The following is a 14,207-nucleotide window of genomic DNA, read 5'->3' as shown; positions in this document are numbered from 1 at the left end:
GCCCTAACGAGGCGCTAGCGAGTGAAGCGATCTCAGTGCTTTGCCTGCTTTTCTCATTGCTGTTCCCTCTCAGCTGTTTTTTAGAAGCTGTTTTTTTTTATCCCCAAGCAGGGGATAAAAAGTGCCAGCAAACTAATGTGCTGAAGCTGACCAGACTAAGGACGCTAGCCAGATGAATACCTGGTAGGCAGATTCCCCCCCTCTATTTTCCTCCCTAAAAACTAAGCTGCATCTTATACTCTGGTGCATCTTGTACTCTGGAAAATACGGTATTTATCTACTCGCATTTGCATGCTTTTGAACTGCAGTGGTGGCACAGTGGTTAGAATGCAGTACTGCAAGCAACTTCTGCTGATTGCCGGCTGCCAGCAGTTCGGCAGTTCAATTCTCACTGGCTCAAGGTTGACTCAGCTTTCCATCCTTCCAAGGTTGGTAAAATGAGGACCCAGATTGTCGGGGGCATAGTGTAAAGCACTGTGAAGTGGTATATAAGTCTAAGTGCTATTGCTTGTGGGCAGGAGCTGGGGCAAAAATGGGAGTTCACCCCATTGCACGGCACTTGGGTCTCAAATTGGCCTCTCAGCTTTCTGGTTGTCAAGCTCAACATCTTTAACCGCTGAGCCATGGTACAGTGGTGGGATTCAGCCAGTTCGCACCACTTCGGGAGAACCGGTTGTTAACTTTCTGAGCAGTTTGGTGAACTGGTTGTTGGAAGAAATCATTAGGGCAGAGAATCGGTTGTTAAATTATTTGAATCCCACCACTGATGGTACCCCCTTCTTCAGCTCTTACTGGGAAGTAATTCCAATTAAACTGAACGGACCACCTTCCTCTTGAGTAAGTCATTATAGAAACTACTTGTAATTTTTCTGATTTAAAATTTGAAATGAGATCCCAAAATGCTCATCTTCCCCCTCAACAATTTAGAAAAAATATGATGAATTGCTCCTTTATGTTTTCTTTTTATTCGAGCAGTTTACATTTCTGCCTAATACGGTATTCATAATATGATGTCATGGCTCTATCTTATTAAGCATAGACTAATTTCCTTGGAAATTCTATTACCATAGATTAAGTTTTAAGAACTATTGCATTCATTCTGGAATAGGGGATAGTAACTTGGCTGGTCTTTTAAGTCTTGTAAGTCTAATGCACTTGATTAATCCTGCATTTGGATAGGAACTACAATGTCAGACCTGTAAGGCAGACTGGGAAATTGGAAAAAAATTTGGAAGAACACAATAACAAATCTCTTCCATAAATATGGCAACAAAAATTATATGGATATTGACATCCTGTGTATAGGGGAAGCTGGGTTCTCAGGATTCACCCAATGTCCAGCACATAAAAACCTTTTAAAGAATTTTACAACATGCCTCAAGAATAGAAAGCATTGATTTTTCTTTCAGCCATCCAAGGCTAATCATGTAAACCTCGTAGCAAATAAACAAATCCCTCCCGGCCTACAAAGGACCCAGGGGTGGGTTCTACTTACCTTTACTACCGGTTTGCAATGGGGCCGCGTGCGCGCTCTTCTACGCATGCACAGAAGCTTTTGCGCATGCACAGAAGCATTTTGATGATGTCGGGATCCGTGGGCGGGGCCTCCCACCGGTTTTACTACCAGTTCTATAGAACTGGTGCAAACTGGGGGGCAACCCACCACTGAAAGGACCCCAGAAGAGAGGTTGGAAGGTCACAACTTAATTTATAACTTTCTTGTTACCTTTCTTAGGTATCTCCCCACTTTTAAAAGTAACACTGTTGCTGCTATTAGTGATTTTACTCCAGAATATAGCTGTGTGATTAGCTGAAGTGTGTAGCTATGACTAAAGTCTACCTTAGAGTTAATCAAAGGTATTAATTCAGTGGTGAAATCCAAATTTTTTTACTACCGGTTCTGTGGGCGTGACTTGGTGGGTGTGGTGTGGCTTGGTGGGTGTGGCTTTGGCGTGGCAGGGGAAGGATATTGCAAAGTCTCCATTCCCACCCCACTCCAGGGGAAGGATACTGCAAAATCCCCATTCCCACCCCACTCTGGGGCCAGCCCAGCCAGAGGTGGTATTTGCCAGTTCTCCGAACTACTCAAAATTTCCGCTACCAGTTCTCCAAACTGTTCAAAATGTCTGCTACTAATTCTCCAGAACCTATTAGGAGCTGCTGAATCTCAGCCCTGTATTAATTATAGGTAGTTGGCAATATCTCATGGCTAGTAAGATTTTACTCTTTTTATTTGGATCCTCTTCTTCCTCTCTGGTCCTCCTCCATCTTCAGTGATCTTCCCATCATCTCAGAACTCTTCACTCTGGAACCTGCAGATTTTCAACAATCCAAACTCCAATCACAGCATTGCTATAATTGGTATTCTTTGGGCTGTCTATGAAGGCTGAGGATCAAATGCATTATTTAATAGAGGTTCTGCTCTTTGTGTAATTTTAAATGCCAGGAGAAGAAATTAGCCTGATCGCTGCACCTTGTAGTATGCTCAAGGGTTCAGTTTCCTCTCCTTCCCTTTTTGACACCTGCATGAAAGCCTCTGGGGGAAATCTGCTGTTGAAGTTTTGTTCCAATGCTTGAAAGATGTGACGCCTGGATAGGATGAATGAAGTGAAGGTTGGTTGAACCCAAGGAAGAAATTCATTGTTGATTGAGGTACTTTAAAAACTCTAGAATTGCCAGGAAGAAGCACCTGGCCTGAAAGAACAGATCTATATTTTGGGACTTGCTGGCTGAGCAAATAGAAGCATGGCCTTTACCCAGTTTCAGTTGGTGTGCCTTCCTTGAAGTGGGAAGGCTTCCAAGTGAAATCAACTCATCTCATTTGTTCTCCCTTGGAAAAGCTGCTAGTATTTCCCCAGTATTTGGAAGTGAAAAGGACTGAAGTTTATAGCCTCCTCTTAGAAATTAGATTAGCCTCCTGTTTATCCATAGTTGCATTGGGGAAGTTGCTAAACATAGAAGCTTTTTTAGAAAACAGTTGTCAGCATTCCAAATTATGATCTCCTCCAACGCTGACATGAATGAGAGAGGGAGAAGCTTTGCTTTAATGCTGACATGAACTTTTACCTAGTTTCCTGCTCTTGGAAGGAGGCGCCAGTTTTGGCTGCACAAAGAGTTCAGGGATGTCATTCTTTCTATTCTTAAATTAAAAAAAGATTCATTAGAGACCTTGCATTTGAGAATGAAGTTTATTTAAGATAGCAGCGAAACCTGACAACAGTGTGGGAAGTACACCCCAAAAGGACAATGCCAGGAACCACTAAAGCAGTGCCAAAAGACTTAAAACAGCCCTTACCCCTTTAAGAAATTCAAAGCCCAAAGCAAAAGCACCAGCTGAAAGGAAAACTCAGATCAGCCAAAAGCAATTAATGGCTGTTACAAAAGTAACAAAGCTGACCACAGAAACACTTAAGTAGAGCAATAAAGATAAGCAGGACTTATTTTTATTGTTCACCAAGGCAAAACCAGAACTCCCTTTTCCTACCCCCTGACAGGATTAACCCCCAGGATGGGAAAGACAAAGGTCCTGGGACCAGGATTAACCCATTAAGGCAGGAAGACCAAAAAACTCAGGGCAATCACTTCAACTAGAGGCATACCAAAACTCATCAAACTACAGAAGCTCCAAAGGAAAAATAGGTATAAAAAACCACAGACCAGGGGTGGGTTTCTATCGGTTCGCCCTGGTTCGGACGAATTGGTAACAGTGGGGGCAGGAGGCTCTGCCCACCCACCAGACATCATCAAAAATGCTCTGCACATGCGCAGAAGCTTCTGAGCATGCGCAGAAGTGCTGTGCGCTCGCAAAGCGAGTGTGCGCACCCATGCGCTATCAATAGCAAACTGATAGCACCGGGATTTGAATCCCATCTCTGCCACAGACACACAATCCCAAACTGCTTGCTAGCCAGGAACACTTGAGCTGTGTCACTACTTTCTCTTGCCTTCCTGAATTAACGAGTTCCGCTTTCTGGCAGCTTGCTTTGGGGTCAATTTCTTCTCAGCGCTGGTGACTGCTTCCCAGCTGGGGAATGAACCAGGAGATTTCTTCCAACAACAGTAAACCTCAAAGAGCGTATTTTATGGAACTGGGTTATTAAAAGTTCTTGCGTTCTCGTCTGAGTTGATGACTCTGATGGCCACTAGAAGTGAAAGCTGAGTTCTTGTCTCTCTGAAGCTGAATTCTTTTTTGATACAAACTTTCACAATACTTACAGAGAAAGGTAGAACCCCCCCAATGTTCCCTATTACTTTAGTTACTAGTATCAGAACACCAATGGTAACCTAAGAGGAAATCAAAAGAAAGAAAGAAAGAAAGAAAGAAAGAAAGAAAGAAAGAAAGAAAGAAAGAAAGAAAGAAAGAAAGGGTCTGCCTTAGTGTCAAAGGTGATAAATCAAGATCATATGAAGTGCCAATACCACAAGTGTAAGACCACACTTGGAATACTGCATCCAGTTTTGGTCATCACAATATAAAAACAGATGTTGAGACTCTAAAAAGAATGCAGAGAAGAGCAACAAAGATGATTAGGGGACTGGAGGCTAAAACATATGAAGAAAATGGTTGCAGGAACTGGGTATGCCTAGTTTAATGAAAAGAAGGACTAGGGGAGACATGACAGCAGTGTTCCAATATCTCAGGGGCTGCCACAAAAAAGAGGGAGTCAAGCTATTCTCCAAAGCACCTGAGGGAAGGACAAGAGGCAATGGATGGAAACTAATCAAGGAGAGAACCAACCTAGAATTAAGGAGAAATTTCCGGATAGTTAGAACAATTAATCAGTGGAACAACTTGCCTCCAGAAGTTGTGAATTCTCCAACACTGGAAGTTTTTAAGAAGAGATTGGACAAGCATTTGTCTGAAATAGTATAGGGTCTCCTGCCTGAGCAGGGAGTTGGACCAGAAGACCTCCAAGGTCCCTTCAAGCTCTGTTATTCTGTGTATGCAATCATTCAAGGCAGGGGTGAAATGCTCCTGGTTCGGATCGGCTCGGGCGAGTAGATAGCGATGGTGGTGGGCAGTTCGGAGAACCGGTAGCAAAAATCCCTGCCCCCGCCCCCCGTGCCCACCTGAGCTGCGCGATCATCAGAGCCTTTTTTTTTCCTTTAAAATGGCTCTGAGGAACCAAGCTCTGGCCAGCCAAGCTCTGACGATCCCAGCTGAGTTGCCTGCCAATCAGGCAACTCAGCTTGGATTGTCAGACCCATTTAAAAGACAAAAAAGTTTCTTTTTTTCTCTCCCCCCCACCTCAGCCTCCAGCTTGCTTACCTTAACTGCTGGTCGCAACACAATCTATTGCATCAGCAAGCAACTGAATCTCCCTGCCTGCAATCAAGCTCATCGGTGAGCAGCTCTATCTGCAACTTTAAGACTTGTGGACTTCAACTCTCAGCAAAGCTGGCTGAGGAATTCTGGGAGTTGAAGTCCACAAATCTTAAAGTTGCCAAGGTTGGAGACCCCTGTTCTATTGGGTAAGTTTTTTTCCCCTTTGGGAGCTTTAAAAAAAATAGTTAATTGGGTTTTTTTTTAGTTGTTCTTTTTTTAGACCTAGCCATTTAAAGTTTAGGAAGTTTTAAATTTAGCTGCTTTTATATAAAAATAAAAATAAATTAAAATAAAATAATATTTGTGCAGCTTTCTGAGATTTAGTGTGTTTCTGTAGTGTTTCACTCTAACTACACAAACACACAAAATCTCACAAGGCTGTATGTGGAATTTTGTGTGTGTAAAGTGTGAAAGTTGTTTTTTTGGGCTTTTTGTGGCTGTGTGAGGTTCCTGCTTGTTGCAGGGGCCATTTTGGGTCTAGCACAACTGCTTTTACATTGTGGGTAAGCCAGTTGTGTAATGTTGTGTTTTGTAGGTTAAAAAAGGGCAAAGAAGTGACATTGACTTGGCCATGCCCACCCAGTCACCTTACCACCAAGCCCCGCCCACTAATTAAGCCATGCCCACAGAACCGGTAGCAAAAAATTTTAGATTTCACCCCTGATTCAAGGTTTTCAACTATCTAGGAAAGGCAAAGGAAATACATCAGAATCAGAGAGAACAGAATAACGGGAGTTGAAATCCACAAATCTTAATGCTGCCAAGGTTGGACACCCTTGGTCCAGACTGAGCACAAGTACCAAACCACTGCAACCTGGACTACAATTTCTCAAGGCTTAAACAAACAGCATTCAAAGGGCAGTGCAAAATTGCCCCAGTCTCTTTTAGTTGTGCAGAAAGTTTTCTTGATATAAATAACCACAAGGTGTCAGTGGCACTCCATCAATTTTAATATTGCGTCTCCAGCGTAGTTTCTATAAATTGGCATTAGATAAGCAAAAGGTCCTCAATGTATTGTTAATGAGCAATTGTCCCTTGAAAATATCAATTATTTCCAGAAAAGAAAAAAGTGGTCCCCCCCCCCATCATCAGGAATACTCCGGATACAATAAAATGCAACTTCAGTCATCATGGGAATTGTCATTGAAAACATGTTGAAATATAAATCATGAGTTGCATATTCTCACCTGGATTTATTTTCTTATTTAAAACATTTATGACAGTTTGAACTGAATGAATCTGCATATATAAGATACAATAGGTAAATGTAACAGAGCTAGAAAGTATTTAATTAAAAGAGAAAAGAAATGCTGGAATCAATGTCTAATGACTTATTTCCACTAGCTAATGCTAAAAGCTGTTATATTAAACAATATGCTTAACACAATTACTGGATTTAGCCATATTATGGGGTCATACAATACAATGAATCAAAAATTATACTGAATAAGAAATTAACCATTAGGCTGACTTAACAAAGAACATAGACCAACATGCATGACAATAACATGACATGCAAAAGCTCAATATGTCTCACAGTCAGGAACTTACTCTTTATTTTGAGTAACATTAATTGACATTAATTGATTGACATTAATTTTAAAACATTAACATTTATTGTTCATTTATTTATAACAACATTTATTATTTAATCTTTAAATAAATAAAGGAGTGTGAAACCTAAACCTCAGGTTTAAAAACAGCAGTTTTTAATCTAATTTTTGCTGTTGACAAAGGGATGGGAAAATTCAGGAAGTTAAGAAAAGGCAGGCACCAACTATCTGTATACATTCTGTCATTACAATTAACTATGACCCTTAACTTTATACACAAGGGAACCCATTTATTACAACATCTGCTAAAGGCAGCTGCAATCACACATGTGGTCATGATAGATAAACTAATATTTACTATATCTGTTATACGATAGTCAAGGAACTCTACTTACACTGATGAGATGCCCTCTATTTCGAATAGGCGACAAGTGGTGCCATCAAACCACGCCCACAAAATAAGCCACGCCCACAGAACCAGTAGTAAAAAAATTTAGAACCCACCCCTAAGGTCCAGGACTAGCTGTACCAGACCATCCCCTTCTGGGTGGAGAAATTCCAGGATAGCTGTTAAGTTCCCGTGATCTATCAACACTGTGTGTTCTCTTCGCAGTTTCAAATTCCTAGAAGAAGGGACTAGCACTTCAAGATAACTGAAATATTTTACCTGTTCTGTCTTGTGCCCATCGATAAATCAACAATGCAACTTAAGGCTTGTACCAAAACAATTATCTTTGTCCTTGGGTAGTTTATTTGTAGATGCTTTTCTCCGCAATGCTGGGCAAGAATTCTCAAGGCATCCTAAAACTAATATGAGTCTCTGAAAAAACAATAACTGCATCATTATTAACTTATAAAAGGGCTGAAAGCCTGTGTGAATTATCACAACTCTGTATTCTCTTGTAGATCATCCAGTTCTGAACCCAACTTGTTTTTTACCTAAGACAGGGGTGTCAAACTCAAGGCCTGTGGGCCAGATTCGGCCCATGGGGTCCGTAGATCTGGCCTGCAGGGCTGCCCCAGAAACATTGGAGGACCGGCCTGTGATGCCTCTGCTGGCAAAAGTGGAGGCCAGGAGGGTCTCGTATGGTAAGCTTCGCCGTTTGTATCTGCTGGCATCTGCCTCTGATGGCTCCGTAACCTGGCCAGTGGGGAGCCGCTTAAAATGGAAATGCCTGGAGAAGCCACAGAAACTGTCCCAGCAACAGAACAGGAAATGCCCCAGGCTCAGGCTGAGACAGGCTCTGGAACAGAAACCGACAGCGATGAATCAGTGCCAGAACTTGAAGAACAGGACTCCACGCAAGCCACCAGACAGCAGGTGCAGCTTGCAGCAGCAGCTGAAATAGATGAAGAACCAGTTAGCAAAGCGAAACAGAGCCGGAGTGAAAAGAAAGCACAGAAGGCAAAGTCCAAGCTTGGCCTTCGTCAGGTCACAGGTGTAACTAGAGTTACCATCAGGAAATCCAAGAACATCCTCTTTGTCATCACCAAGCCAGATGTATATAAAAGTCCTGCATCGGATACCTATATAGTTTTTGGAGAAGCAAAGATTGAAGATCTCTCTCAGCAAGCACAGCTGGCTGCTGCTGAGAAATTCAAAGTGCAAGGAGAAGCTATTTCAAACATTCAGGAAAACAGACAGACTCCTACTGTACAATAAGAGAGTGAGGAGGAGGAGGAGGTTGATGAGACTGGTGTTGAGGTGAAAGACATTGAGTTAGTTTTGTCCCGAGCAAATGTTTCCCGGGTAAAAGCAGTTCGTGCCCTAAAGAATAACAGTAATGATATCGTAAATGCAATTATGGAATTGACGATGTAGCCATCCAGAAAGGACTTTTTGGTGTTATATTACAGCTGAATTGAAAATTTGTACTATTTCTATCAGTTAAATAAAAGTGGTGGTTTAAAAAACAAACAAAAAAAACAACAATGGAGGCCAGGAGGACTGCATACTGCCCTCATGAGCTCCGTTTTCACTGGCAGAGAATTGCAGGAGGCTGTCACAGCCGGAAACGGAGCTCAGGAGTCCGTTTTCACTGGAAGGTGCCCCCAACATGAGTGACGTTGAGCTGGCCATGCTCCCCTGGCCATGCCCCCCCCACCTCCTGAGGTCAAACACAACCCTGATGTGGCCCTCAATGAAATTGAGTTTGACACCCTCACTTTTCAGCATTAATGTCTAACATAAAGATTACTTGTTTGTTTGTTTACTTATTTATCAAGCTTATATAGCATCACAATCATTAAGGATTCTGGGTAGATCAAATCCTATAGACAGTGTCAGCTCTGTCAATATTTTCCAGAAGGTATGTTTTCCAAAAATGTTAGAGAAAAGTTTGTTAAACTTTTTTTTTTAAATTATTTTTAAACAAAACAAAACATAAAACATCCATCATCCATTACAATTGCAAACAGTGTGTCGGTCGGTTACAGATTTTTTGTGCTGCATCTCATATTTATAATTTACTAATTTTCTAATTTCTTATCAATCTACTGTATATCTTTACATTATTATTCTCATTTCTCATTCATTTAACAATGACATTTCATCCCATAAAAATCATTTCCATATATTATATTATAACATTCATTTCACATTTCATATTTCATTTCCATGTTTTATTATCTAGCCATTGATAAAATAAATCCCATATCTTATAATATTGTTTGTCTTCCTGTTCTCTAATTTCAAATGTCAATTTGCTCATTTTAGCACATTCCATAATTTTCTTAATAACTTTGTCTTGTTTGGGTATGTCCTCATTTTTCCAATTTTTTGCAAATACAATTCTAGCTGCTGTTAATACATTCACAATCAAGTATCTCAATTCTCTGTTATATGTTTCTGGCAATATCCCTAATAAAAAAAATCTCTGGTTTAAAGTCTATATGTTGTCATTTTTCCCAACCATGTGTGGATTTTAGTCCAGTATCTTTTAGCTTCTACGAATGTCCACCACATATGCTAATATGAGCCTCGTATCTGATGACATTTCCAGCACTTTTCAGATTTGTTCTTGAACATTCTGGCTATTCTCATCATGGGGTAGGTGCCACCTGTAAAACATCTTATACAAATTTTCCTTATACGCTGTTGACATTGTCATTTTATAATTTTGCAACCACAATTTTTGCCATTTCTCTAAATCAATTCCATGACCAAAATTTTTCCTCCATGCAATCATTGTTTCTTTAACTTGTTGTTCTTCCAGTTTTACCTCTAATAAATAACCATATAGTTTTTTAATTACATAGTCATCAGAACCTGTTAAAATTTTATCCAAATTAGTCAATTTAACAAGAACATCTGACGGCTGTTACCAGGGGGACCTTTTATCAGGTTCGCCTGATTCGCCAGTTGTGGCCCTTTCTTCATCGGGATTCCTTGTGCACAGTCACTCACGCCCTCGTCACCTCTCGCCTTGACTACTGCAACGCTCTCTACATGGGGCTCCCCTTGAAGAGCACCCGGAGGCTCCAGCTGGTCCAGAATGCAGCAGCGCGGGTAGTGATGGGAGCAACATGGCGCTCCCATGTAACACCGCTCCTGCGCGAGCTGCACTGGCTCCCGGTGGTCTTCCGGGTGCGCTTCAAGGTGTTGGTTATCACCTTTAAAGCGCTCCATGGCATAGGGCCTAGCTATCTCCGAGACCGCCTGCTGCTACCGACGACCTCCCATCGACCCGTGCGCTCCCACAGAGAGGGCCTCCTCAGGGTGCCATCAGCCAAACAATGTAGGCTGGTGGCCCCCAGGGGGAGGGCCTTCTCTGTGGGGGCTCCCACCCTCTGGAATCAGTTGCCCCCGGAGATAAGAAGAATCCATGACCTCAGTGCCTTCCGTCGTTCCCTGAAAACCTATCTTTTTCAGCAAGCCGGGTTGGCTTAGAAGAAATTTTTAAATTCTTTTAATTAGTTTGTGATTCTTAACTTTCGGGCCAAAATTTATATATATTTTTAAATGTTTTAATATTTGTATTCTATGTTTTTTATCTTGGCTGTACACCGCCCTGAGTCCTCAGGGAGAAGGGCGGTATATAAATTGGAAATTAAATTAAATTAAATTAAATTAAAAAGAAAAGCTTGTTAAATTTTTTGAATGGTACTTATTGATTGCCTGATCTTGCTAGACCGTGTCTTCTGTCTGAGGAGGGAAATTGGACTTTCAAAACAATTTTTGATAACCAGGAGAAGAAGAAAAAATAGTGTAGTGTTTTACCTACCAGCTCACACACCCTGTTGAAGACTTTCAGCTGCCAGGGAACTCTCCAGAAGTGAACCATGAACCAACCCAAAACCATGACAAAAGATCCAAGCAGCTTGTTGCTTTGCACTCACTCATCCTCCGCCAAAGAGAAGGATTTTTCTTCTCTAGTCCATGCAGAGGAAAACATAAAAGCTGCCAGATAGGGCATCAAGTAGTTAGAATTTGCAGTATGTCTCAGATGGATCTTTAGAACTCAGACTTGGCCACCCTAGAAAACAGGCAGTTAGTCAGTTGTAATTAATTGTGGTATATTTCATTCCTGCTCATTCTGCCTGGGGTACTACATGGAGAGGAAGACTTTCAATGAAAGGAGGCAGAGAAGAGATTGATAAATACTGTAGTCAAAATGATCCATATAGATCTGGGTATTTTGATGTTGGAATTGGGGTACAGAAACCCCAATATTTTAATATTCACTCAGCCACAATTCTCACTAGATATCATGGACCAATCATTCTGTGCTTCTCTCTCTTTCTTTTCTGCCTCAAGTCCAGGGGTGGGCTTCAAAAATTTTAGCAAGGGGTTCTCTGCCTGGTTGCTGGGTGGGTGTGGCCATGGTAGGCATGGCCTAGTCGGCTTCCTTCACCACAGCGGGGGGGGGGGAGGGAGGGGATGGATGGACGACGGGATGTTTTTGCCCTCCCATGGGCTCCAGAGGCAGCCTCCGGGAGGGCGAAAACCGCCTCCCAGGCTCTGGAGGCCCTCTGGAGGCCAGAAACAGACCTGTTTCTGGCCTTCCCAATCTTCCAGTAAGCCTGTTTTTTGCCCTCCCTGAGCCTCTACATGTGCCCTGCACTTATCTGCATCCAAAATGAGCCATGTGGGGACTCCTGGGAGGGGAGAGGCAGGGTGGGTGGGGCCAGCCAGGAGTGGAATTTGGGGATTCTCCGAACTGCACAGAATCTTAGCTAGAGGTTCTTCCAAACCCCTGCGAACCCCCAGCAGCCCACCCCTGCTCAAATCTAGAGAGTTGCTGTGATGGCATCCTATGAGGAAGAGAATGCCATGTAGGCAGCCTCTCACCTCTTTGGAAGAAGGGTGATATTTCATGTATAATAATCACTGTATAATATATGTATAAACTCACTGACTACTATCCATCAGTGGCAGCATCAGAACAATTTAGTGAGGAAGGGTAGGCTTATTACCCAGAAAGTTCTGGTTGCCCTTGATTGACTCAGCAATAGGTCCCAGCATGTTGTCCATTCTTTACCATTATTTTTCTTTGATCAAACTAAATATTTACAGATAACTTGACATCCAGAGCCTTGGAGCTGAAGCCCCTATGACCTGAAGGGGCGCCCATTTGGGAAAATCATGAGAAACTTTTTGGAAGGAGCTTAGAAAAACAAAGGACCAGCATTTGTAGCTTTTCTTTTATTTGATGCCATTATTTTAACAAAAAGCCTTTGTAAGGATTCACAAGCAAAAACTTCGCTTCTTTTCTTTTCTTTTCTCTCCTTTCTCTTCTCTTCTACCTCTCCTTTTTTTCCAAAGTAGTAAGATTGTTAGCACTTACTGGAGAAATGCCAAGAGCTTTCTAGTAGTCAAATGATGCTTTTCCAATAAATATTATTATTATTAAGGATAAAACAGGCAAAGACTGGAATTCTTCATAGCTAGTTTCTATGAGGACACCACTCTGCCCCTGGGCTTTAAGTTCATTTCACAGCCTTTTCAGTTATACATTAAAGGAGACTGAACAGATGGGATATTTTGTTTTGGGGTGGTCTGACAGCTGGAATGGATATTATCAGGTAGTATATTTCAGGAACATACATGCAGTTTTTCTGCTTATTCGGTTATTTTAGTTAAATAATCCAGGCTTGCAGTCAGAATTAAACTCAGGAATGAGAACCAGAATAGCTCCACGGAACTCTTGTAAGCCTTTAAGGAACATGCATATTTGGCCATGCAGGGCCGGATTTAGATGAAAAGAGGCCCTAGGCTATTCCACTTATGAGGCCCTTTCACCTATAGTGAAAGTGTAATTTTAATTTTGCTAATAATTTGAATGTAGGCCCCTCTTGATCTTGAGGCCCTAGGCTGAAGCCTAGTTAGCCTATAGGAAAATCCAGCCCTATGGCCATGTCTTCCTTCAAAGACTCTGATGGAATTCTAATATAGCATCATAATCAGGGGTGGGCTTCAAAAATTTTAGCAAGGGCTTCTCTGTCCAGGTTCTCTGTCCAGGCCATGGTGGGTGTGGCCTAGTCGGTCTCCTGCACCATGGTGGGGGGGCATTTTTTTCCTCCCCAGTCTCCGGAGGCTTTCCACAAGCCTCCGGGAAGGCAAAAACGGCCCATTTCCAGCCTTCCTGAACTTCCGGTAGGCCCTTTTTTCACCCTCCCTGGGCCTCTGCATGCGCCCTGCACTTACCTGCCCATCCAAAATGGGCTGTGTGGGGACTCCTGGGAGGGTCGGGGCCAGCCAGGAGTGGGATTTGGGGGTTCTCCGAACTGCACAAAATGTTAGCTAGAGGTTCTCCCGAACCCTTGCAAACCCCCAGCAGCCACCCCTGATCATAATATATTTTAGCCCCTAGGAGGCTGCGAAGTTAATTTTATCTGGTTGGAATCAGAGTTTTTTTGTGACTTTTCTGTTTTGGATATGAGGTATAACAAAGTTCTTGACAGGCGCCTTAATTAGTTTCTCCTTTTCTAAGCCTCCTGTGACAATAGTCAAAATTTCAAATAGGGGTAGAGAACATTTGGTCTTCCCAAAGCTGCTGGACTCTAACTCATCAGCAACAGCCAGGAGACCCAATGGTTTTCAATGAATTCAATGAATTTCAATGGTTCAATGAATTCAATGGTTTTTAATGAATTCAATGGTCAGAGAAGACCAATTCTCAAATACAGCTCGTTTGCCTGGAATCCACACTATATCAGATATTAATATGATTGAGCAGGTCCAGAGGTATTTCACGAGAAGAGTACTCCATTCCTCTACTCACAATAGAATCCCTTATGCCACCAGGCTTGAAATTTTGGGCTTGGACAATCTGATCTAAGCATAGTACACAAAACTGTCTGCTATAACATCTTACCTGTCAATGACT

At 42.1% G+C, this 14,207-nt stretch overlaps 1 protein-coding gene across 1 annotated transcript; it reads left to right on the top strand.

The window, feature by feature from the left end:
- Positions 1-8,035: 8,035 nt before the first annotated feature.
- Positions 8,036-8,806, top strand: LOC117655443 (nascent polypeptide-associated complex subunit alpha-like). Its single transcript, XM_087873755.1, is given in 1 exon segment — positions 8,036-8,806. A coding segment is annotated over 1 exon segment (657 nt). The 5' UTR covers positions 8,036-8,044; the 3' UTR covers positions 8,702-8,806.
- The last annotated feature ends 5,401 nt before the right edge of the window (positions 8,807-14,207 follow it).

Source organism: Pantherophis guttatus, chromosome 7 (genome assembly GCF_059756535.1).
Source record: "Pantherophis guttatus breed Tessera chromosome 7, ASM5975653v1, whole genome shotgun sequence".
NCBI lineage: Eukaryota > Metazoa > Chordata > Lepidosauria > Squamata > Colubridae > Pantherophis > Pantherophis guttatus.
This window is presented reverse-complemented; position numbering and strand designations above follow the sequence as displayed.